The 25,674-nt window shown below is 44.6% G+C and overlaps 2 protein-coding genes across 2 annotated transcripts in view; both read left to right on the forward strand.

Moving 5' to 3' along the window:
• Positions 1-15,973, forward strand: part of ELOA (elongin A) — a 34,466-nt gene extending 18,493 nt beyond the window's left edge. The window contains exons 8-11 of the mRNA XM_063312640.1: positions 1,239-1,419; positions 2,756-2,867; positions 3,482-3,639; positions 11,454-15,973. Coding sequence (XP_063168710.1) covers positions 1,239-1,419; positions 2,756-2,867; positions 3,482-3,639; positions 11,454-11,515 — 513 coding nt within the window. The 3' untranslated portion in view covers positions 11,516-15,973. The remainder of the gene's footprint in view (positions 1-1,238; positions 1,420-2,755; positions 2,868-3,481; positions 3,640-11,453) is intronic.
• A 2,107-nt stretch (positions 15,974-18,080) lies between these two features.
• Positions 18,081-25,442, forward strand: PITHD1 (PITH domain containing 1). The gene is made up of 6 exons (XM_063312384.1): positions 18,081-18,318; positions 19,598-19,641; positions 20,495-20,572; positions 21,347-21,451; positions 23,177-23,285; positions 24,715-25,442. Exons 1-6 carry the CDS (start codon positions 18,121-18,123, stop codon positions 24,814-24,816), a joined length of 636 nt encoding a protein of 211 aa, XP_063168454.1. The 5' UTR covers positions 18,081-18,120; the 3' UTR covers positions 24,817-25,442.
• The last annotated feature ends 232 nt before the right edge of the window (positions 25,443-25,674 follow it).

Here is a 25,674-nt window from a genome sequence, read left to right on the forward strand (position 1 = left end):
CAGTTTAGCCGTTTGCGTCAATTCCATTTGTGAATCTTTCCATCTTGGAGCTTATAAAAGTCTTGCTGCTGTTATGCGTAAGAACAGAGTCCCATGCTGTTTCTCAAACTGTTGGTCCATCAAACCCAGAAGAAACAACTCTAGTTTCAATTGTATATCCACTTTAAGAACCTTTTGAATCATAACACATAATTTGGTTCCAAAATTTCTTAGTTTTCCCACAAGTCCACCATAAATGGTAAACAGTTCCTTCACCTCGAGAACATTTCCAACAAACATTTGACACCTCGTTATACATTTTTGATAACTTGTTGGGTGTAGGCTACAAATGATACATATTTTTATAAAAGTTCTCTTTCAGGTTATAATTCAGGTAAATTTCAATTCTTTATTCCACATATTCTCCCATTGTTCAAGCATAATATTATACCCAAAATTCTTAGCCCATTTAATTACAGAAGGGCCCATCTTCACGTGCACTCTGTAGTTGAAATCTTTGCCGCAGCCTGTAAAGCAGGTAATGTATTACATAACCCGTCTCCTCCATGGCGTGTTGGGGCTGCTGAAACAAAACGGCTGCAGTCAGTTTTGAGTTCAAAGCTGCAGCAACATTCAAACCTGGGACCGTGTGCCTGTTAAGTCACTGTTGTTCTTGCTCGATATTCCAGGTCTTCGTATGTTTGAAAATATTTTTGAGAAGTGTCTGGAATGACTGTAGGGAAAATGCAGAATGGAAAAGTGCAAGGATAGTTTCCAGTTCGTTCATTCATTCATTCATTCATTCATTCATTCATTCATTCATTCATGTATTTACCAAAATCAGTGTGACACCTACTCTTCTGATTTTAGGCAGCTTACAGCAGATGTGATAAAACCATAACATCATAAAATCCATCCCCAATCAATAATAAATTAAATAGTTAGAACCTAAATAGCCTCCATCAAATGAGCCTGAAAGCTCTCCTAAAAAGGACGGTTTTCCTCCTCTTCCAAAACATCAGGTTGGGAGCAAGTTCTTCCTTACATGTACATATGGATTAGAAACTTGGGGTTTTGTACTGTTTCCCTGGTTTTCTTAAATCTGAGAGTATATCTTCTAATTGGCACATCATGCCTTAGACAACTAGATCTTAGCTCATAAAGGCATTGAATTTGTATGCTATAAGAATCATTCTCTGTTTACTCTTTCTGAGATACCCCAACCTTAGGCTCAGCCTTCCTTTGCTCTTGGCCTCCAGGTTTTAATTGAAGACACAGATCAGTTGTGGCACAATCATTGCCAGCGTGATTTCAAGAAAGAGAAGCCAGATGAGTTTGAGACCTGGAGGGAACTGTACTTACGTCTGCATGACGCTCGAGAGCAGCGGCTTCTCATGCTAACACAAAACATCCGTTCAGCTCACGCCAATAAACCCAAAGGTAGAGTGCTGGTTTGAGGGATCAAGTGGGCCTGGAGATAACAAGGGCTGAAAAAAAAGCAGCTCATTTTTGAATCTGAAAGGTTGTGGGAAAAATGGCTTTTTTTCCTTTTTTTCTAAGTCATTGCACAATTATTCGGCAGGTGGAAATTTAGTGCTTTCTCTGAAAATAATGGGAACAGCTTCCCCTGTAAAATTTGAGTGTCACGGCACCAGAACAGGATAAATAATGCAGAATAACTGGCTCTTACAAAGGTCCTGCATGTTACTTAAGTCTTAAAAAGCCATGACTCTAGAAAGCCTCTGCAATAATGTGCGTGAAATTCAAATTATCTTGATTCAGTTCTAACAGATAGAGTCTTTTAATGATGGCCTTTAAAGTTGCTAGTTGCTGGTTGAAAATGGGTCTGGCCTGTTTTGGAGTGTTTAAAACAAGAGGTTTTTCGTGCCCTGAACTGAAACATTGACTGCTCATCTCTGTATATCACTCTTCCTCATCCTAGCACCCTCCACACATGTTGGATGTTGACTCCCATCATCCCTTTGGCTGTGCTGGCTTGGAATGAAGGGAGTTGAAGTCCCGCACATCGAGAAGGTGCCAGATCTAGGATGGGCTGCTAGAAATCAGCTCATAGTGAATGGCTCTGCGGCCTTTTGAAAAATTGGCAGCCCTACCTGGCTTGCCAAGGTGGCATTGGCATCTTCCAAGTGGGATAGAATTCCTTGTTCCTTTAACTCTGAGGATGGTGGAGGTTCAAGAGAACACGATACCTATTTATGAGATTGCAGGTCTGACTTGATGTGATCTTGTACTGAAACTAGACTGTAAAAGTCTGCATGCTAGAAACAAGAGTGATCATAGCCAGGCTTCCCAACCAGGGATCTGTGGCCCCCTTGGTCCCACGAGAGGTCCCTAGGGGTTCCCTGGGAGATCACGATTTGTTTAAAAAAATGTGATTTCAAATTCGGGCAACTTAACATGAAAGAGGTCAGTTTCATTCTTTATTTTTAGTTTAAGAACACTGTCGATGCATCTATCCAGGCCTACCCATGAAACGGATATAAGAATTTTGTAACTTCTGACCTCGGTTGGAGCCTGAATGTGCGGGGGTTCCCCGAGGCCTGGAAAATGTTTCAGGGGTTCCTCCAGGGTCATAAAGGCTGAGAAAGGCTGGATCTTAGGAATCATCATGTGTGGGGGAGAGGGGAGGGGAAGAAGGTTTCCACCAGAGATAAGACACCTGCCTTGGCCATCCTCCTCTTACCGATTATCAGAAGGGTCTTCCTTTCAAACTTTCTGGGCTGACCTCTCTTTCTCAACTTTGCTCATCTTTTAGGCAGGGTAGCTAAGATGGCATTTGTCAACTCAACAGTCAAGCCACCCCGGGAAGTGCGGAGAAGACAGGAAAAATTTGGGACTGGGGGAGCGGCGGTCCCGGAGAAGATCAAGTAAGTTTTATGTGAAGGCTTTACTTTGTCTTCTTTTTGAGGAGTGGAGGGGCAGGGACGAGCTGCAAGGAAAAGGAATATGGGAGGCTGTGTCTACCCACCTGTCGGCATCACTCTTTTTTAAAAATATTTTATTTTATTTTTTATCGCGGCTTTGTTTTGGGAGGAGATGCAATGTCTTGGGTAATATGATATGGCTTGTATCAGACACCTGTGCACCCACCCTAGGCATCACCTGTGCTTCCAGCAGTGGTTTGGTATAGCAGCTGTAATTAAGCACTTTCTTCTCTCAGAGGGAGTTATTTATCAACCTTTTAAAAAGAGGTGGTGAGCTGGCCACTCCTAAGAAAGGGTAACCTGGCCCCAGACAATGGCAGAAAAAATAAACTTGATTTCTCCAGATCCAGTTCCTGGTGCTTGAGTGAAGAGGAGTGGTTCATCTCCAGTGACTTTGGTTGTTCCTGGATGACACTCATTTTCTGTGTCTATTACAATCCAGGTATTAGATCCGGTTCTGCTGCCGAAATTGCCTTGGTTGCCCTGGGTGAGCACATTTCTTCAGTCTGCACTGGACAGTTCGTAGCCTTACCATTCACTGTCTTCTCTTCCCTCAGAATAAAACCAGTGTTCTTCACAACAGCTAAAAGTAGCAGCGTTCACATGGAAGAGGAGCAGTCCTATGACAGGCCCAGTACTAGTAGCGGCCACTCAGGTCCATCCCTGGGCAGCACTTCGTCGGTTGCCTATGATCCGAGGAAGCCCCCTGTGAAGAGTAAGTTTGCTGAGGCATCCGTGCCACTTACTTTCTTCAGCAACTGCACATGGTAGCAAGGCACAGATCAATGGCAAAGCTATACGCGTAGTCTTCTCCCAGCATGCCGCCCTCCGGGTATTGTGAGTTGAAATTAGATCTTGTTTTCTGATGAATTACAGAGATTGCTTAGAAGCCAACAGGTTTTTTTCCTGTGACAAATGAACAGTGAACAAGCCTCCCTCAAAAGTGGCTTTTTCACTGCTCCTGGGCAGCACACAACCGTGGAGTAAAACTGTTTTGTCTGGTCCATTTGGTGCTGTCAGCTTCTGATACCTCAAAGTGGGTTGGGTGCCTTTTCAAGCTTGCCTTTGAAGCCGTGGGAGTCAGGAAGTTGAATTTCTCTTTTTAATGAAATCTGAATTGCTCAGAAAATTGAATTCTGCAATCGCCACCTCCTCCTGTGATTTATTTGCACTGCCGAAGTGCTGAGGCATATACAGCCCAGAAAATTATCTATTTCTTCTCCCCCTCAAGACCTCCAAGTTGTTCCGCTGAGTTAGAACGGCAGAGGTACCCCTGTGAGGCTGTTCACGTTTGATGGTTAGGGTGCTACAGTATTATGTGCTTTTTCTATTCCGTAGAGTGGAACGGTGGGTGAGGAGAAGAAATATTATGGTTGGAAGGGGCTGCATAGGCTCCCTTTTCAGTGCAGTAATCCAAATTAAAGCATCTGAAATAGAAGAAGATGGAAAGAAGGAAAAAACGCTGCTGCAAACTTGCTTGTGAAGAGAATGTGGCTGTTTGCTTTGCATAAGGAACTTATTAAACAAGCAAAGTTACGATCCACTGTTTATTGCTTTGGGTGGGTTCACAGAGCATTCTAAGGCCTAAACCATAAGCCCATGGTTGGCAGGCCACTCATTTCTATACTATAATTTATATTTAATTTTTGATAAAAACCAGTGAAAGCAACAGGAAGCACAATTTATTAATTCCATTCCAAACTATTGGAAAAAGGCATATGCACAGAAAGATGAAAAAAATTCAAACAGAAAAAGAAAACCTTAACATGAAACTAAAGAAAGCAATTTGATGATACAGTGAAATGTCTGTTTTTCTGCAGTACAGTACAAAAATAATATTTTTATACAAGTCACTGTAATTTGTTTTATAAACAGTAATTACATTCTAGACCAGTGTTTCTTAAAGTGCGGTCTGAGGACCCCTGGGGGTCCCCCAAAAGTCTCTCAAGGGTCTGCGAATTCAAAATTATTTGCAGATATTGAAGATATTTGCAAAAATTTAAAACAATGTCACTCTTCTCATTTTTTTATTTGCTTAAAAAAGAGATAGGGCCTGTTCATGAAAAATACTTTAATGTCTAATGGGTTTAATATTATTTTTACATGATTCAATAAATATTCTACAAATGCATCAATTTTAATTTTTGATAAATATCAATAAATTCAACCCATACAAACAAAAGCTCTTATGGGGTCCTCCATAATTTTTAAGAGTGGGAAGGGGTCCTGGGAGCAAAAAGTTTCAGAATCATATTGTAATGGTTGCCTACTCCCATATACTCAGTCTCACAAGCCCGAGCTTTAAGATAACTGATTTATTAAAGGAATAGTGTGCAGATACAGACAAAGCTGAGAATAAACCAAAAGCGCGCGAAATACAAATCAACTACTGTTGCTTCAGTCCAACTCCGCCCCGTGCCTCATCGTAGCAACCACCCCATCCCAGATGTCACCCATCATCATACACCGGCCTGGGAAAGTAACCTTGAATAGAGTCACCAACCCAAACATGCATTTCAGAGATTACAGCCTCGCAGGGCTGGAAATTTCCAACAGGGAAACACAGAAGAGTGACATGTGAAACGTTACGATGCATACAGGACATTGCAACGGAGAACATGACATACTGCCCCCCTTAAAAAAAAACTTATGGAGCAGGTTTGGAGGGATAGGCAGCATGAAATTTAGCAACGAGGTTCGGGGAACACACATCGGGAGCGGCAACCCACTCCGGGTGTGGGAAATGCTTCCATCGGATGAGATATTGCAAAGTAGAGCGTTTGCGACGAGAATCAAGTATGTCCTTAACTTCAAAGTGTTGCTGAGCGTCAGTCATAATGGGTGGAGGGGGTGCTTGCTGAGGATGCCAGCGATCCGACAGAACGAGCGGCTTGAGTAAGCTGCAATGAAAAACAGGATGCAAACGTTTAAGATTGTGCGGCAAATCCAATTTAAAAGTGACAGGATTGATTTGGGCAACAATAGGAAATGGACCAACGAACTTAGGGCCAAGCTTTTTGGAGTGTTGTGGGGATTTGATAAATTTCGTGGAAAGATAGACCTTGTCACCGACTTTAAATGCGGGTTGGGTGGAACGCCTCACGTCTGCATGTTTTTTGTAAGAGGCTTGCGAGTGGTGTAATGCCTGTTGGATCTTTGGCCACAAGTCGGCTAAGGTTTGAGCCCAATCGGTGAGAGAGGAAGGGAGAGATTGCGGATGCGGGAGTTCCGGAATCGGGACAAAATCACGCCCGAATACAGCTTTGAAAGGGACTTGGCCAGTACTTTGGTGGACAGCATTGTTATAAGCCACTTCAGCAAAGGGAAGCAGGTCGACCCAATTGTCTTGTTGATAATTGACAAAGGCACGGAGATATTGTTCCAAGGTGGAATTGACAGCTTCAGTAGATCCATCCGTCTCCGGATGCCACGCCGTAGAAGGGGCTTGATGGGTGCCAACCAGTTTCAAAAAAGCCCGCCAAAACTGACGTAAATTGTGAACCTCTGTCACTCACCAAATGGGAGGGGCTCCCGTGTAGGTGGTACACGTGTACGAGAAACAAACGGGCGAGCTGCTGCGCGGTGGGAATGGATGCGCAGGGGATGAAGTGGGCTTGTTTGGAAAAGAAGTCTTTGACAACCCAAATTACGGTTTTATGTTGACTGGGGGGTAAGTCCACTATAAAATCCATGGAGATCTCCTGCCAAGGGCAGGTTGGGTTAGCCACCGGTTGTAACAAGCCGTGTGGCTTTCCAACTTTGCGCTTAGTTGCCGCGCAAACAGGGCAGGCAGCGACATAGTCTTTGACGTCCCTGAGGAGTGCTGGCCACCAAAATTGACGTCGGATGAGATGGAGGGTCTTAAGGTAGCCAAAGTGCCCAGCTAGCTTATCATCGTGGCAGCGCAGGAGGATAGTCTTTCGCAAAGTCGCAGGGACATAAAGGCGATCATTCCTCCATGCTAAACCCCCATGAAAAGTAACAGAGTCTAAGTTGGTCTGCAGCCATGTATCAGATTTCAGGTGAAGAAGAAACTGTTGTTGCAAATCTGAGGAAATTGGCAACTGCCCCGGAGTGGAAGGGGGAGGAGTGGCTGGCCGCTGAGTTAGACGGGCCTGTGTCTGACTGCGCGTCACCGCTGCCAATCCCAATTGCTGTTCAGTCCATACAGTGCCTTGGACAGTTGGAGCAGGGCCAGAATCTTGGGGCCGGCGGGACAGGGCGTCGGCCCAAAACTTTTTCCTCCCTGGAATGAACTTGAGAGAGAAATCAAAACGGCTGAAAAATTCGGCCCATCGGAGTTGCTTGGGGCTGAGTTTGCGACTGGTGGTTAAGGCTTCGAGATTCTTATGGTCAGTCCAAACTTCAAAAGGGTGAGAAGCCCCCTCCAATAAGTGTCGCCAAGTGTCCAAGGCTGCTTTTACAGCAAAAGCCTCTTTTTCCCAGACATGCCATTGCCTCTCCGTCTCAGTAAACTTGCGAGACAAATATGCACAGGGTTTTAAAGTGCCTGACTGGTCAGCTTGGAGCAAGAGGGCTCTGATAGAGAAGTCGGAGGCATCGACCTGTACCACAAATGGTTTAGTTGGGTCGGGATGCTTGAGGACGGGTTCAGTTGTGAACAATTGTTTAAGCGTGTCAAAAGCCTGCTGGCAGGCTGGAGTCCATTTAAGGAGCGCGCCTGGGTTTTTTGAACGTCGAGTGTCCCCCTGAGCTTTGGTTTTTAATAAGTCAGTGAGGGGGAGGGCGATTTCTGCAAAATTTTGGGCAAATGCCCGATAGAAATTGGCGAAGCCAAGGAAACTTTGTAATTGGCGTCGCGTGCGCGGGGGTTCCCAGGCGACAATGGCTTCCACCTTTGCTGGGTCCATTTCGATCCCCCCTGCCGAAATTCGGTAGCCCAGATAATCAATTTGGAACTGATGAAAAGGACATTTGGATAATTTAGCATACAACTCAGCTTTTTGGAGTTTAGCAAGCACTTGACGCACCAGGTGAACATGTTCTGCCATAGTTTCAGTATAAATCAATACATCATCCAAATATACCAACACCCCCTTGAAGAGGGGTCATGCAAGACCTCATTGATGAGCTGCATAAATACCCCAGGTGCCCCTGCCAACCCAAAAGGTAACACTTTGTATTGAAAAGCCCCCAGAGGACAGTTAAATGCTGTTTTCCACTCGTCCCCTTCCCTTATGCGAATGCGAAAATAGGCCTCCCTCAAATCCAGTTTTGAGAGAATCTTGCCTCTGGCCAGATGTGCTAGCATGTCCTTGAGGAGGGGCAAAGGATATTTATTTAATATTGACACTGCATTGAGCCCCCGGAAATCTGTACAGAGCCTCAAAGAACCATCCTTTTTAGGTCTAAATAGGACAGGTGCCCCCACCGGAGAGTTGGCTGGCTCAATAAAACCCCTGGCCAGATTCTTGTCAATGAACTCTCGCAATGTGGCCAACTCTTTCGGGGACATGGCATAGATTTTTGGGTTAGGCAACTTTACATTGGGTAACAATTCAATAGCACAATCAGTCTTTCGGTGAGGGGGCAGGCGATCTGCCTCCTTTTCGCCAAACACATCTGCAAAGTCCTGATATTGGGCAGGCAGTCCCTCTAGTGGCTCCAGCATTTGTACTGTGGTGGTGGCTGCCCGCCCCCCTTCATTGTCCTCCAACAAATCCTTTTCGGGTACCTTATAAAATCCATCAGCGAACATCACCGTTCTATGCAGCCAGTTGATAGCTGGATTTTGTTTGACAAACCAGGGCATCCCCAGGATGACCAATGGGCCCCCCACCGGTGCTATTACAAAGGGTAATTTCTCCCAATGAGTCCCCATTTGCAACGCCACCAGTCCGGTGGAGTGGGTTACTGGTTTTCCCCCGGCCATAGTCCCGTCCAGTTGGGTAAAAATCATTGGTCGCTGCAACGGGAACTTGGGAAGCTCTAATGCGGCTACCAGATCGGGGTGCATCAGGGATCGCGAGCAGCCCGAGTCCAGCATTGCCCACATTTCCACAGTTCAGGTACTGGAGCCCAATTTTACCTTGACCGTCAGGGTAGGAAAATTGCCACTCACCGAATCGTGGTCGCGCCCCTCTCCTTCCACCTGCCCTAGGGCGCCGTTCAGGGCAGGTGGCTGGCTTTTCCCGCCGGTTGTTCGAAGTCCAGCTGTTCCTCCTCTCCCCCTAATTGGTGATCGTCAGGGTCGTCCTCCGCGCGGGCAGCTCTCACCTTCCTTGGTACTGAAGGGGACCTGCCGGACGCCTTTCCAGGTCGCTCCTCGGATCTCTTTCTTGGGCATGCCGCTGCCCGATGTCCTTCTTTCCCACATCGCAAGCACTGTCCTTTCGCAAAACGACGTTCTTTCTCCTCCTCCCAACTTTTCGACTTGGGGCGGCTTGGGAATCCCGGGGTGCGGACACTTTTACTGAACTTTCCCTGTTTCAATTCTTTATTATGGGCGAACGTCTCTAGGGCGTCTTCAGCACTACCAGCCAGCTGAATCCACCCGTACAATGTTTTCGGATCGTCCCGTCCCAACGCCCATTGGAGGACCTCCGTCTCCAGTCCCTGTTTGAACATTTCCACTAGGGTCGACTGGGACCAGTCCTCCACCTTTCCAGCCAGGGCTTTAAACTCCAAAGCATAGTCCGCAACGGAGAGGGACCCCTGGGAGAGCTTCCTCAACGCCCGCTTCGCCCATTCCTGGGCCAAGGGGTCTTTGAAGTGTTGCTTTAGTGCCCACAGGAACTCCTCAAACTCCTCTAGTTCTGTGGCTTCGGCTTGGCATAATTGCACATACTAATCTGCTGCTCTCCCCTTTAGCTTATTGGCGATGGCATTGATTTTGCCTGACTTGGAGCGAAAACTTCGCCCCCAGTCTGCTATATAATTTCTAGCGTTGGTAAGGAAGAACGACAGCTTGGTAGGGTCGCCATCGAACTTCACCATGAAGGGCGGAGGGGCTCTTGCCGACTCTCTCGGCTCAGCTGGTTCCGCAAAGGCCAATGAACGCCTGCCCGCCGCCTGTGACCCTTCCCTGGTCACTCCCGACTCTCTACCCCTCGCTTGCCGGAACGCCCCAGTCCTACTTCTCCCCCTCGGCGGGGATGGGGACCTCGCTCCCGGGTTGGGCCGTCGAGGTGGCACTTCCTCCGGACCCTCCTGTCGGGATTCCGACCCTCTGGGGTGGTCCTTTAACAGGGCAACAGTAATATCCATTTTTTCCTCCAACGCCCTCTTACGTGCAGGGGTGACCGGGGCTTCCAAGGGACCCGTAGTCACTACCACCGTCGGCAACAGCGGGATCTCCGGTTCCCAGGATGCTTGGGGTGATTCGCCCTCGGAGTCTCCCTCCTCCCCGGTTCGATAGTCATCCCCTGTAGCGCCGCTCACTTCAGACGGTAAACCCCGTTCCTCCGTCAGGGCACCCCGCTTATCCCGTCGGGCTGCCCTCTGAGCTCGGGAGCTCGGGACCAGAAGCGCTCTTGTGGTGTCTGGTTCTCCTTCGCCCTCCTCGCACGCTTGCAGTCCGGGTTCTGACATCGCTAGCGTCCCTCTTCACCAAATATTTGGATGGGGCTAGCGGAAAGGTTAAAGAAATTGATTCTCAGCTTTATGTAATGGTTGCCTACTCCCATATACTCAGTCTCACAAGCCCGAGCTTTAAGATAACTGATTTATTAAAGGAATAGTGTGCAGATACAGACAAAGCTGAGAATAAACCAAAAGCGCGCGAAATACAAATCAACTACTGTTGCTTCAGTCCAACTCCGCCCCGTGCCTCATCGTAGCAACCACCCCATCCCAGATGTCACCCATCGTCATACACCGGCCTGGGAAAGTAACCTTGAATAGAGTCACCAACCCAAACATGCATTTCAGAGATTACAGCCTCGCAGGGCTGGAAATTTCCAACAGGGAAACACGGATTAGAAGAGTGACATGTGAAACGTTACGATGCATACAGGACATTGCAACGGAGAACATGACACATATCATACAGTCTTCCCCCTCTGCTATGAGGGCTGATTCAGAGGCATGGTTTGGTGGGCAAAATGTCTGGTTTCATACAACTTGCATCACTACAGCCAAAATTAGAACGATGTGTAAATTGGTGTAATGTGTAAATATGTAAGTCATTATGTCCCTGGGCCAGTCACTTTCTCTCAGCCCTAGGAAGGAGGCAATGGTAAACCACATCTGAAAAAACCTTGCCAAGAAAACTCCAGGGACTTATCCAGGCAGGCTCCGAGAATCGTACAATTGAATGGATTTTAAAAAATGTCCTAGCGAAAGAAATCTCTAACCACTAAATGACTGTGTGCCTTGCAAAGTTTTTTCTATCTGCAAAATAGAATTTGCTTTCTTCCTTCAGTATGTTTATAACTATGAAGAGGCGAAACCTTTTCTTTCAAATCTAAATCCAGTGGGATTGTATTCTGTATATATCTGTATATCTTGATGCAGCAGCTCCTATGCAGTAACCTTTCTTTTCTCTTTTTCCCCCTCTTTGTTTTGCAGAAATTGCACCTATGATGGCAAAGACTATTAAAGCTTTTAAAAACAGATTTTCTCGAAGATAAAGGAACCCAGGAGCCAGTGAATGCGAAGGAAAAATCTTATCTTTGATGGAAGCAGTGCTTACAGGAAAATGGGGAGGGGTTGGGGAGTTCTTGAATCCCCCCAAACCCTATTTAAGACCAACAGCACAGTATTGTTCAAAGCCACCTTCCAGTCCCTCCCTTTGTTCCCATAATCTGGTTTTATCTGCCAAGCGTTTTGCAGATGTGAAGTCTTGGCCCCTGGCTGAGACATGAAGGTCCACAAACTGTCGCTCGCTCTTCAGTCTTTTTCTCCTGGACTGCAGAATGGAAAGAGTACTGCCTGCCACCACCTGCAGTGTTTTTCTGTTCCCCCTCGGCCATGGTGTAATACTCCAGGTCTCCTCTCCTAGTGTCCACTTTGGAAGATCACCTTTTTTTGCAGATACTGTTAATGAAGAAAGCCCTTTATGATTGGCGACCGCTGCTGAAGGACCCACTGGGAATCCTAGAAGCTTGGTCAACCCTCCGGCAAGTGATCCCCAGACATCGCTTTCTCCTGCTTTCTGTTTTTCAGTCCCAGCTCTCAAGCGTTCATCCCATGCCTAAAACCTTTGGCCTTTTCTATGCGGGGACATCTGGAGGTGCCACTCTCTTTCGTCGTTCTGTTCATTTGGCAAAGAAAAAAAACTAATAAAGTAAGAAATGGTTACACTTTATTTTAAACTCATAGGAAAAAAGCAGCACAACATTGGACCGAGGGACAACTCAGGAAGTGGAGAGAAGTCACTTTGCACAAATCTGAATTTTAAGCATTCATCGGAGTTTTTTGTTTTAAAAATGAATAGTGATGATAGAAGATATGGAGGATAGGTTTCCCCCTCCCCTCCCCGTTTTGAATTGAAAACATTAGAATTTCCTCTTCAGTCCCTCCAGTTCAGTCAGAAAACATTTTCTGACTTTTGACAACAGAACAGGCACTTTAATTCACTGTCGTCCTTTAAAGAGCTCCACTGACAAAACCTCTCTCATCCAGGAGTTTTGGATGCCCCAGAACATAGAACATGGGCCAAGCCAAGGGTGCGGGGTTTGGTCTGGAGCTGTAGCATCCGCTATGGAATAATCCACAAGAGCACTGCACACACAGAAAAAGCCAGGGAAAAGGAGTTTTGAGAGTGGTCTATCTGTCCCAACCCTCAGACTCTGAGGGAACTCTTGTTGATTGGCTACTGCTGTTTTAGCGCTGGGGGGACACTGAGCTGATGATACTATTTATGCTGATGTTGATAGGTGTGTGTTATGGGGGGAAGACAGACCTGGTTTCGGAAGGCTCGATGGTGTGTTTTCTTAGTGCCATGGTTGAATGAACGTTGATGTAGGCAGGTTTATGAAGGAACCTGGCCTTTTCCTGATATCATGGATGAGGGGGAAAGAGGTTCTCCCAGTGACCTTCTAGTGCTGCCCTTCTGAACTCTGGCCTTTGGGTTTTCTGCTGATACCCAATTAGTCATGGTAGTAGCAGTCACCAAGGCCCTACTGTACTAACTTTTAAAACTGGTAATTCTATGTATGTAGAGCTGGAGGGGACTATGAAGTGTGTACCATGCGGGATAAGAAAACCCTCTTGATCAGCGTTTCTCAACCTTGGCAACTTTAAGATATGGGGACTTCAACTCCCAGAATTCCGGAAATTGAAGTCCACACATCTTAAAGTTGCCAAGGTTGAGAAACGCTGCTGTCGATAGTCTCTGTCCAGTCTAACAAACAATGTCCCTAGAAGTTCCAATTTTTAAAATATATATAAATGCATATAAAATTTTAATTCTAGAAGGCGCTGTCTCCCTCATGCAGTTTTGGAGCTGATTTAAAATCCCCAGAAACTTTGTCTAGCATTTTAAGTTAATGATGTGATGTTGGATAAAAAAAAAAAAATCATGCTCCTTTTGCTTTGCTGTACTTAATTTTGTGGTATCTGACTTAGTTACTTATATATTTTTCTGCCAGTTGTCGTACGTGGTGTATTTTCTCCTTTTTATAATTGGATTTGGTGGCAGGAGGAGAGCAAAGGAAAGAATTCTCAGCCACAGAAGGGCAAAGGAGATTTACAAGAGCCTCTGTTGGTCCAACTGTTAGCTAGAAATATTGGTGGATTTTACCCCCCAGCCCCTTTTCCCATTCAAGGAAGCATCTGGAGAACTTGAAATAATCACCTGTCTGGAGCCTCTTTCTTGGCACGGCGATATTCTTGTTTTGCAACAGGTTTATTGCAGGACACTATTGCCAACCTGATACAGTACTTCCCAGTTGGGTTGGACTGGAACTCCCATTAACCCCTACTGGTTACAAGTTATGGGGTTTCCAGTCCAATACATCTGGAGGATAGATGGTAGGGAAGGTTGGGTGATGCCATCATGATACCTTTTCATAGCACAAACCTGTCATCAGGTGGAACGACAGCTGTAGTAGCTGGTAGCTGCGAGAGGGACTTTCCAAATTTGCGTCAACAACAGGCCTTGTGGGCTCATTTTGCCAGTGATGGGGAGATGCCCTTTAAACACGGTTGCTATTGCCTTATGGGCCAAGAACAACACTTGTAGGTTAACCACTGCATTGTTCGTACTGTTTATGGGTGGTGCCATTGGATATATTCCGCTATAATATTTTGGACTAGTTGATTACCTTTTCTCATTAAAATTACAGTTCAAATATTGTACTGCAAGCTTACCCAGGCTAGCTTATTCCAGATGTTTGAGGCATCAGTTCCCACATTCTTTCCCAGCGCTGTCTGGTAGGAGTCTGGGGGTTGAAATGGCAACAGCTTAAGCTGGGTTACAAGCCATTTCCAGGGAAAGGGTTGTACGAACTTCCAGGTCATTCATCCCTCTTTAATGTGGAAGGTGATTTTTATTTTATTTAAGGCAATTTTAAATTCAGGCAAATGTTACATGAATGGGCTTAACTGCATTTTGGAACCTCCTTTCTAATGGATGGGGGATACACAAACAGAATCAGCTGCAGAGTATGATGACTCGGCTTCTGCTTCTCATTGGGGATCCCACATATTTTAAAATGGGTGCGATTTTCAGTTGCACACTACACAACGAAAGAGCCATATGAAAATGTGGCCCCCTGCTGCTGCTTCCCCCCCCCCGCATACTACAAGGAAAAGGTAATATGTTTGCTTGTTGATTCCCCCCTTGTAAATAATTTTCTATTTTACTTTTTTTGGTGGTAACTATCAAGATAAATATTTTAATTAGATAACTTATAAGAAAGGAATTACATTGTGTATCAATAAAAGCCAAACACTGGAATTTGTCTCAGTTACTTTTTTCCCCCCTCTCAAGACATGCCCCTGAAACTCTTCCCCCCACCCCCAAATAAAGTAATAATTCCTAGACTGTCTACCAGGCCATGCTTCTATGCCAAGAAAATGGGGGAATGGACTGTGAAAGATAATTGGGATTTTTAGCTATAAACAGGTTACATGAGAACTTGATGGGGTTCCATGAGAGCCTAAGGGCAACAAAACGAACAAAAGTTCACTTGAACACAGGCCAGGGGCTTCCATAGCAATCTTTCTGAGGTACAGTGGAAAGGGTTGGCAATTATTATATAGATGCAATTATGAAACATGGAATTGGGGACAAATGGGAAATGTATTACTTTGATTTTGAAGTACTGTATGTACTTGGCTATCTAAAGAGATGCCTAGGTCAGTTCTGGACCTTCAGTTAAGAAGAATTGGGGTGGCCAAACGTTTTATGGAAAGCACAGAATTACTTCCATGTTCTTTCTTGTGTATTTTGGTTCCTATTGTTGTGGGCACCTTGTTTTTGTTTCTTGTCTTGAATCCAGAGAAAGTACTGGAGATGGCTTTAATTCAATGTTGTTCAGGATATTGTCCTAGATTTAAGATTTGGTGTTTGCTCAAAGAATATTGTACAGTTCCCCCTTCCAGCTCTTTATTTGAAGATGGTGTTTGTGGTTCATCATGCGTTAATGTGCATTGTACAAAAGATCTGTCTGGAGAGAGTTATTTTATCTTGAAGGAGACAGTTTCCCAGTCGTGGCAATACATATGTGGAAAAGTCCAGCCTTCTCTGCCTGGTTCTTCTGCACAGTGGCTGGAAGTGCTGGGCTTTATAATCACAATATATCTGGAAGACATCATGCTGGAGAAGCATGGGATAATCCAACTGTTTTTTTTAAGTCCGCTTTAGATCCTTTTTAGTCTGCTGTTTCAGCTCTGATTCAGAGAAAGAGCTAAAAACTAGTATTCAACTTTTATCAGCTCCTTCTGTGATCACATTCTCCTACGGCTGGTTAGACTGTTGGAGTGAGGCCGAGGACCATTATTCGTTACTTGCATTCCAAATATTGGGGTGGCTACAGCAAACATAAATATTGATTTCCTTTAAAGGCAAATTAACTGTATTTCATACCTGTAACTTCAGTGTGGTTAAATATATGTGGAATAATAAAACCCTTTGCAATGAACTCTGAAGGCTATACTCTGGGTTTTGAGGGACTGCAAGTGGTGTATCTCTGTGATCTGGAGATCTTTTTTAAAGACAATTGGGAATCCACAATTAAACTCCAAAACCTGGGAAAAAAGACATGTCTTTACTAACTCAGTTGCAGTAGAAATGATAATAGCAGTGCACTGTATTGTTTTAAAATGGGCTATTTGGAGAAAACTTTTCCTGGGTTGTGATAGCATGACTTCTTCCAAGGATTAAGCCTGTCATTCCCAAAGATATTAAGTAATTACTTTTGAAAACTCAAGAGTTCAAACTGTACTCCACTCTAGCGTTAGTACAGCACATTTACCCATCGTTTATACAACCCAATTTTCTAGGTTCATGTAAGGGGTTGGTTTGCACTACATGCTAGGTTAAAATGTGGTAGATAATTTATGTGTTGAGCGAATGGATTCTGGAGCCACTGATAGAAAACTTAAATTGCTAGATTGTGAGATATATAAGTGTGTGTGTGTGTGTGTGTGTGATATATATGCTCTAAACTGCCTACAGTCCTGCTGCACTAGGGAAGTGTATACACTCAGTAAGTAACAGTGCAGCTGTCCTGATGGTTTGAGTGCGTGGGATGAGGACAGGAGAGAGGCTGGTTCCATTTCTGTTCAGCTGTGGGGCTCAATGGGGGATTGTGGCTGGACCTCATCTCAGATTCACTCGTGAGAGTAAATTGGAATACTAAGCAGTCTCTTGTGAGGACCAGATGACATGAAGGACTGCCTTCTCCCAAGAACATCTGTCCATCCCACGCACTCCCACAGGAAGGGTATGCTCCAGGTCCCTTCTTTTAAGTCTTGGTGATCTGATGGGACCTAGGAAGGTGCCTTTTCGGTGGTTGCCCCTGCTCCCTAGAACTATCTCCAGGGGCCCCAATATACAACAGGCCTCAACTCTCCTCGCCTCTCCTCTCTCTTCCCCCAGGCATTAGGGGTCGGTTGAGTGAGAGTCCCCCTTTGAGGCTTGTTTTGTTCTGTGCTTAGTTGCCATTTTACATTTTAGCTTTTGTATTTATATATTGGTTGTTAGTATTATCATCGTCAAAAGGCAGGACATCAACACCAGTAAGTATAGCCTGACCCAAAGAACAGTGTCACCTTCCCAATCAGTGACTTTCCAGCAAGCACAGGATAAAAAAAATGAAAGCTCTAAGGCTGTTGGCTTCACACATTCCACTGTCGCTGGCTGGGTTGAAGCAGTCTGCCGAATAGGGTTGGTTGCAAATCTATGGGCTGCGTTGACACAACATGCTCAATTTGGTTGGTTTTAATTTTCCTTTCTTTGGCTCTGCACGCTGTGGGAACACAGCCTGCGGCGTTAGTTTCTAGGTCAATTATTGTGCAAGCCCATGAAACAGGTTCATTTGATTGCCCAAGTAAGTGTGCTGTGTGAACACTTTCCTGTGGTTTGGTCTCAGTGTGCTGTGTGAAATAGTCTTTGAGGTTACAAACCACAAATCATGGCTTAGCTGTTGGGCAAACCAAGTCAATACAATTTACAGCTTAGTGCAGTTTTTCTTCAACTTTTTTTCTCTCAGGACCCCTTCATACTTCTAAAAATTACAGAGGACCCCAAGAGTTTTTGTTTGCATGGGTTACATTGATCAATATTTACCATATTAAACATTGATGCATACGCTGCTGCTACTGATTCTCATGGTTTGCTGGGATTCCAATATTTAATTATTTTTCAATATAGGCAGGCAAATAATTTTGATTTCAAGAACCCCTGAGAGGGTCTTGGGGGACCCCCAGGGGTTCTGGGACCACAGTTTAAGAAACACTGGTTTAGTGGGCTACACGCGCCCAACCATGGAGGTCCATAAACCGTAGTTTGGGGCTTAGTTCCCCATGTGAACCCATTCCAACCGGGCTTCATTGAGCATAATGCGACTTGGGAAGGACGACGTTTTATTTCTTGATTCTCCACGTGCCAAATGAAGGCAGAGCAGCAGCTGCCCGGTTGCCTGGGGAGCGAGAGGGAACGGCCCCCTGTCACCTGACGGGAACGGCCCGGAAAGACGGCACTGCGCCTGCGCTCCCCCACTTTTGTTGACGTGCGTGCGTGCTGCCGGCGGAGGCTGCAGGTGGGGGAGTCCCCTCGCGCCCGACCATGTCTCACGGGCACAGCCACGGCGGGGGCAGCTGTTGCCATGGCGACGACCACGAAGAGCCTCCCGAGCGGCGCGGCCAGGCCTGGGGCCTTTACCTGCGCATCGACCGCGAGCGCCTGGAGTGCCTCAACGAGCGGAGGGAAGGGAGCGGGGCGCTCGTGTTCCGCGCCTGGGAAGAGCGTGGGGACCGGCAGAAGGTCGGGCTCTGTCCCGGGGGTGGGGTGCGAAGGCCGCGGGGGCGGGCAGGGCAGGGCAGCTGGGCCATGTCCGTTCACGGTTCGCGTGTTCCAAGTAGGCTCCCTTCGCACAGTGCCCGTAACCCTGGGTTGCTAGCCGCAATGGCTGGAGTCGCCTAACAGGCTGGGCGAGCTGGGGATGATCGCAGCCACTGAATGAATGTTAGGCTAGATCAGGATTTCTCAACCTTGGCCACTTTCAGATGGGTGGGCTTCAATTCCCAGAATTCCCCAGCCAGCGTGCCCATCTGGAAGTGGCCAAGGTTGAGAAACCCTGGTCTGTATACATTAATTATGTTAATTAAGATTAACATTAGGTCCTGATACAGCCAGGGGAAGGTGCAGTTCTGGAGGTGATTCTGACTCACGGCGGAAGAAGTCATGGATCTGGGTGTGTCCCCAGTGCTGTTGAGTGTGATCTGGGAAGCCAGCCCTAGGGCTTGATTGGGAAGCTATGGTTAAAGCAAACCATGGCCGAGCATGACACTTGAACTAGCCTGTTATGGAGGAGAGGCGTATCTTGTGCTACTCAGATCGATAAGGCAAACTAAGCATATTAGCAGATCCCTCCCCCTCAAAAAAGCTTCTGAAATATGGATGGTGGAGCAGAAGGCCAGGGAGGAGGGGTATAGAAATGCAGAGTAGAGTTAGCTTGATGCAAATCCTAAAGCACAAATGACATGGTTCGGTAAACGTGTTTGGATATCATTGAGCTGGTGGGGAGGCCTTTGCCAAGAGTCATTTATCTTTTTAATGACAGGATTCATACATGGAATGAAGCATTAGGGTATGTTAGATGCATTATGTGAATGCAGCTATTGTGGTTTGTATAATGCTTGCATTTGGAAAAGCATGAGCACATATTAGCTTGGTATACGTAATTGCAGCATATTCAACACAATATCTCCAAAGAAGGAATACAGTCTACGAAGCAACTAATAATGTGGTTTTGTGGACCATACAAAAAGAAAAAAAAAAGTGGAGTGTCCCAACTTTTGTGCACCTTCTGATTGGAATATATACTCCATTTTGCTATTATTTTGCATAGCTCCAGTCTTCCCTGTGTATCATTGGTGTTTAAACACTTGTTCTAAAAAACTTAAGTCCAAAGTGCCCTGTGAGGGCCTCAAGCAATCATTTTGAACATACTGTTGTTTGTGGAACAAGTGTAGCATGCAGTATATATTTCAGATTGAACATAAAACTCTTACATGAAATCATATGTTACGTTTTTTCCTAGTTTGTAGAAAGCGATGATGGTGAAGAGCTCTTATTTAATATTCCGTAAGTACCCATTTTTGGGGGATCTACCATCTCCAGACTTTAGGAAAAAGTATCTAGATGTTGCTGGCTTTTTATTTTCTTTTGAAGCCTTTATAACACTGTTTTGGAGGTAGGCTGATTAGCAATCAAATACAGAGAGAGCCAGTTTGGTGTAGTGATGAAGGTGCTGGCCTAGAAACCAGAAGACTGAGTTCTAGGCCTCCCTTAGGCATGAAAGCTGGCTGGGTGCCTTTGGGCCAGTCCCTGTCTCTCAGCCCAAGAGCCAATCAGGCGTGGTATGAGAGTTCTAGTCCCGCCTTAGGCATGAAAGCTGGCTGGGTGACTTTGGGCCAGTCCCTCTCTCTCAGCCCAAGAGCCAATCAGGCGTGGTATGAGAGTTCTAGTCCCGCCTTAGGCATGAAAGCTGACTGGGTGACTTTGGGCCAGTCCCCGTCTCTCAGCCCAACCCGCCACACAGAGTTGTTGTGGGGAAAGGAGGAGGAGGAAGGAGTATTAGTTATGTTCCCTGCCTTGAGTTATGTAGATGGGATAAAAATCTAATAATAATAACAGACTATTTTGGAAGATGATTTTTGAGGCCTTATTTTAACTAGATTCACCCAAGATTGGTTATTAAGACAATTTATGCTGAAAAGTTCACAATGTTAGGGTTGTGTGAAGCGTGTATGGTTGTTTGTTCCAGTCTCAATTGTTGATGTTGTAGTTTAGTTCCAGCCCTTCTGTTAAGTTAAAGGGACTCCGTGGCAGGCACGGGTAATAAAAATAATACGATTCCTTTCAAGTCAAACTCCCTAGCTACAATCATCTGACACAAAAATAAACGAAGGATCAATGGCATCTTTTTTTTTTTCAGATTTACAGGCAATGTGAAATTAAAAGGAATAATTGTGATGGGAGAGGATGACAATACACACCCCTCAGAAATGAGACTGTGAGTTGGAGCAGTGGATAGATAATTTGTAGTGACCTGATGTTGCAGAAGCTGCTAATCAAGATGATAGGGGTTTTTTTCTGCAATAAATATATGAATAGTTTTAGCCTTAATTTTCACTTTAATGGTCTGTATTAGTAATAACTACTGAGCTGGCTTGCTGTAAATACTGAAATGTCTTTTTGTTAATTTGAGGTGTTCCACACTGAAATTCTGCAAGGAAAAAATTGGCTGACTTAGTGAAAAGCAGGATCCAACATGCACACACAGATGTGGTGCTTCTTGGCCTCCTTGAAATTTCCTGATCTTCTGGCTATAGTGACACAGTTGCCAGAACTTGTCTATTCAGGATTCAGTTTCTGTGCCTTGCTTCCCCACATCCTTTTTGTCACTTACAAATTATGGCCTCTTTAGCAAGATTCTCTGTGATCCAGTTGTACTTTTTATTGAATTCCTACTTTTCCTTGACTGTTTTTGTAGTACTTATGTTTCCTTGAGTTTGTTATTTCTGGGAAATAAATAAATAAACACTTAGTTACTTATAGGCCTGTAAATTGTAATTCCTTTTATTATCTGGGGGAGTAGCCTTTTTGTGCAATGTTCTAAACTACTAAAACTGAACTTTTTCAATATTGCTTTTCTGATTTTCACTTTTGCATTGCCCTAAGAACCAGTTTGAGCTATTCCTCCAGTTTCCAGTCCAAATTACTACAGTGGCTAGCCTTTGAAAACAATGCATAAGCATTTTCACAAGCTGACCCTTGCCTTTTCTAGGTTCAAGAATATTCCTCATATGTCCTTTGATGATACTGCCAGAGAACCAGATCAGATCTTCAGCCTGAATCGTGACATTTCAGGGGAACTGGAATATCCTACGAAGTATGTCATGGTTTATTCAGCCTTTATTAAAGGTGTGCAGTATTTGAGCCACAAGTTCAAGAACATGTGCCTCTAATCGTTGAGGGTACCAAGATGGAGAAAGAGTCCCCCCTACCCCCCCCCGGTGCTTTTTTGTGGAGGATGTAAAGGACTATAGAGGAAACTATGGCAGTAAAAACAGCAGCTCTGCTTCAGATATGGGAGGGAATCAAAAGAGAAGAACAAGTCTTGCTAAACCGTTTCATAATCTGTGTATTTTAAAATGTTACTTCTTTCTAAAATTAGTTAGCTGCCATATGACAGCCTTTCTGCAATCTCACTTCCTCCAGTAGTGTTGGAACTGAAATTCCAATCCCAGCGTGTTTGCCTATGGCAACTGGCTGCCCTCTAGCAGCAGCTCTCAGGGATAATAAACAGGAATGGCACAGCTAAAAATAAAAATGACTTTATTGCTTGGTGAATGAATTGTATGGTGAAATGCTGCCATTACAGCTGGGGAGGAAAAAGGGAGTCAGGCCCTCTTGGAATGGAAGATTGAGGAACTGTGTGTAGTGAGGGGAATTTGAAGCCTTAGAGTTGAAGGAAATCTGCATTGGAGTAAGCCCTAGGTTGACCTGAATCCCTTATGTCCCCTCCTCTCTTCCCAAGCCTTTTTCCCAGAAGATGGGGAAAGTAGCATAATTCATTTATTTTATTACACATGCTTATGTGTCACCTAGTCTTTCTGATTTGGGGCGGGTTACCAGAACAAGATTGATAGTTGTCAAATCAGGATTTCAGAAAGAGCTTTCAGAAATAAATAAAATGAAAGTTGCCATTAAAAATATTAGGGTAATTGTTCAGGTCACTAAAACTGGTTAGTACTGCAGAAGCTGCGAGAGATCATGGCGTGAATCACTGTTAAAGGGGAACATCGGAGAGAAGAACCCCTAGAAATGCGTATTTAGATCAGCATATCATGGGACTTCACCAGCACTGGGAACAAGGACTCACGTGCCCCAATCTTTTTGCTGAGACAGCCCAAACTCCTCCAACAATTATTGCAATTGAGAGAGCTGAGGTTTTGTTAGCTTCTGAGAATGCGTCTTGGTTTTAGGCAGGTAGAAACACTGCTCCTGCTGAGCTGTAGCGAAAAATGAGAATTATTTACCAGTATTGCTTACCCTGAAAGGGAGCAGTGTGACTGGGGAAGGTGTGTGTGTGTATACATGCACATGCATGTCCATGTGTGTACGTATGCATGTTCTGGCACATACTGCCCCAACTTGGTTCGTTTTGCTATTGGGAGGTACTAAATGATGGAAACCTCTGTCTTTCTAATCACCCTGTCCTGTACTCTCAGGTGCTTTGCACCTGAACTAGCATTCTTGTATTGTTCTTAACATGTGAGAACTGTGAGCCAGGAGCTTTTAACTGTTTTTTTTAAAGAGTGAAGCAAACCAGGAATCTTGGTTTAGAGACGAAGTTGAACCAAGATGCAGTCAGAGGCTTTCTGGTTTGTTTAGTTGATGCTCCTGGCAGGAAGAGCCAGAAGGGCAATCTAGGAAGACACATCAGTGTGCATACTTGCTCCGGCTGAATGCAGCAGTATGTTTATTGCTGGGCTGAACATTTACATCAGAAAAATGTGGCTTTGATACACTTTGGTTTCAGAGGTCAAAACCTATAAAAATGTCTTGTAGGTTACAATTTTAAATGCAGAACTTTTTCCCCCCCCTTTTCCAGAATTGCTCGCTTCTCAAATGTTTCTCATCTCTCCATCCACTTCTCCAAGAACTTTGGTGCTGAGACGACAAAAATCTTTTACATAGGCCTAAGGGGAGAATGGACAGAAGTAAGTGTGGGCATGGAGATGACAAATGAAAAGGGAGCATACGCCCTGAGAAAGAAAGGCTGAGTATGCTGCCTTGCACACCCGAATGTAAGGCAGGGCATAAATCTACTACAAGAATAGATTCAGGGTGCATAAGCTTTTGGGACTGAGGATACACCTCAGACTGCATGCTTATTAACAGATACATTCACAAACGGGTCTGTGAGAGTCTGGCATAATGCTCATACTTAAGAGGATGTAACTGTTGTTTTATAATGTCTTCCCAGGCTAGTCTTGCTCATCATGGCATCTTTCACCACCTTGAGCCTGTGGTGCCCTTAAAGTTTATGCTGGTTGGGAATTCTGGGAGAGGCTGTCTCAACAAATCTGGACCATGCCAGCTAACCCTGTATTCCACCCTTAAACTTCCTGGTTCTTTTTGGGGTGATGGGGAGGAGTATGAAGGAAACATCTATAGAAATCACTAGTGTCCCCCCTCCCAAGTTTTTGTCTGCCTGAATCACTATTAGTCAGATACAGCACATCATAAAAGACCTGTTTTCTTCATTAAATAAGCTTTCCTGCCACATCAGCGGTTGATTATTACTATGCCTCAAGAGGTAACTGGATGAGTGTTATTTTAGGCTAAAATATGCCCTTCCAACTGCCATTTTCATGCACCTACTAATGGATTGGCATGAAGGGGCCCCCAGGTTTCCTGTTTTTAGATAAACCAGGATTTATTTTGCTATGTTGAGCTGTTGAGCCAGGAGCTAAAGCAAAGAGCTTGAAGTAATTTTCTAAGTCTTGAGTTTTTTCCTGCCTTGTCTCTTTTGTTGTTTTCTAGTGCAGTGCCTTTCAAGCTAAGCAACCATTGGCTGGTGTTGACTACAATTCTGCCATGTTGAGTAAATGTGTGAAAACATTTCTGTCAAAAACATCCTCACCAAGAAAGGTTCCATTCTGTCCTTGGAATGGCTGTTGTGATTTCATCAGAAACGTTTCAAGGTCAGAATGACTTGTTCTGACTCTCCAGAAGTGTTCTGTTCTCGAAAGGGGTTTTCCTACTGGGAAAACCAAGGTCAGAATAGCCCATTTAGGGGCAAAAGACTTCCAGTAAATTCAAAATGTGATCTTTTATGATTGAGGTATACTGGTTTCAAGATAATTTTGCACACCCCTAATTTTAAGCCTGTGCAGACAGCATCTTGTGTGAAGGAATGATGTGTTAAGAATTTAGGCAGGCAGGTTAAAAAAGAGGCAAGCTGCAAATTCCTCAAAAGAAGCACAAGTTATTCAGAATGGTTGCATTGTAGTGAATTGCATGCAGTATTTAGAATTGGAGTAACAGCGGCAGGTCTAAATGGCGAGGGAAAATCAAGTGACTGCTCTGGCTGTCCAAGATTTACAAAGGGACGTCTTAAGAAATGTTCAAATTGTCTCTTTGCAGCCTCATCGACACGAAGTGACGATCTGTAACTATGAAGCAGCAGCAAACCCAGCTGATCACAAACTTGATCAGATCATGCCACAGACACACTTCATCTCCTAACTGCGAAGGCTTGTGCAACGTTGAGTGGACTTGGAAAGATGCTGAACAGTTGAAGCTAAAATGAGTGGTACTCTTTTTGGATGGGATGTATGCATGTGGCTGGAAGAGCAGAGTATCAAATACTTGGCAAATCGGTACAAATTACACTGTTGCTATGATTAGTTGTGAAAGTTGATCTTAAAATAATTAGCCCTTCTTGAACTTCACCATGTATGTCTTAACAGTATCTGCTTGGCCAGAATGTTTCTAAGACTGAATTTTTTGTTTGGTTGCTGCTACTTTTCTTGCTGGCATGCATAAAGGTTGAGACTATTGGGTGGTCACACAACAATCCCTAGGATTTTCTTCTGGCTTTTGAATTTAGCTTGGATATATGGAGATTAAATGTTCCTGGTGGGCACATTTATTAATTTCCAATGTGATTTCTCCAGCATAATGGTGACTGGGCTGTGCACCAAAGCGCTACAGGCATTGCCATAAGCATAATTTGGTAGATACCTTGCTAATGTATAACAATGTCAGTTGTAAGTTTAAAACCTAGAAAATATAAAGACCTAGGAATTTATCTTGCCTAAGATGCAACTTTCTATCTGATGTGACCTTTTTTTGTAATAAATATGGCAAAGAATTCCTTGATTGCAGCTTTTTTTTTTTTAAATGGTGAGCTGAGCTCTGTCTTAATGTTGAGACATATCATTGGTACAAAATAAATGCGATAAAGTAAAAATGATGTAAAAAATAAAATTACTGTGTAATGCTTTCAAGATTAGGAATATTCTGGTTCGGAGTCTCTAATTTTGTTCATTAAAAAAAAATCAGATTTGCAGCCTGTCAGCAGCTATCCTTGTAAGATCAAGC

Source organism: Candoia aspera, chromosome 10, assembly GCF_035149785.1.
Source record: "Candoia aspera isolate rCanAsp1 chromosome 10, rCanAsp1.hap2, whole genome shotgun sequence".
NCBI classification, from domain to species: Eukaryota; Metazoa; Chordata; class Lepidosauria; order Squamata; family Boidae; genus Candoia; species Candoia aspera.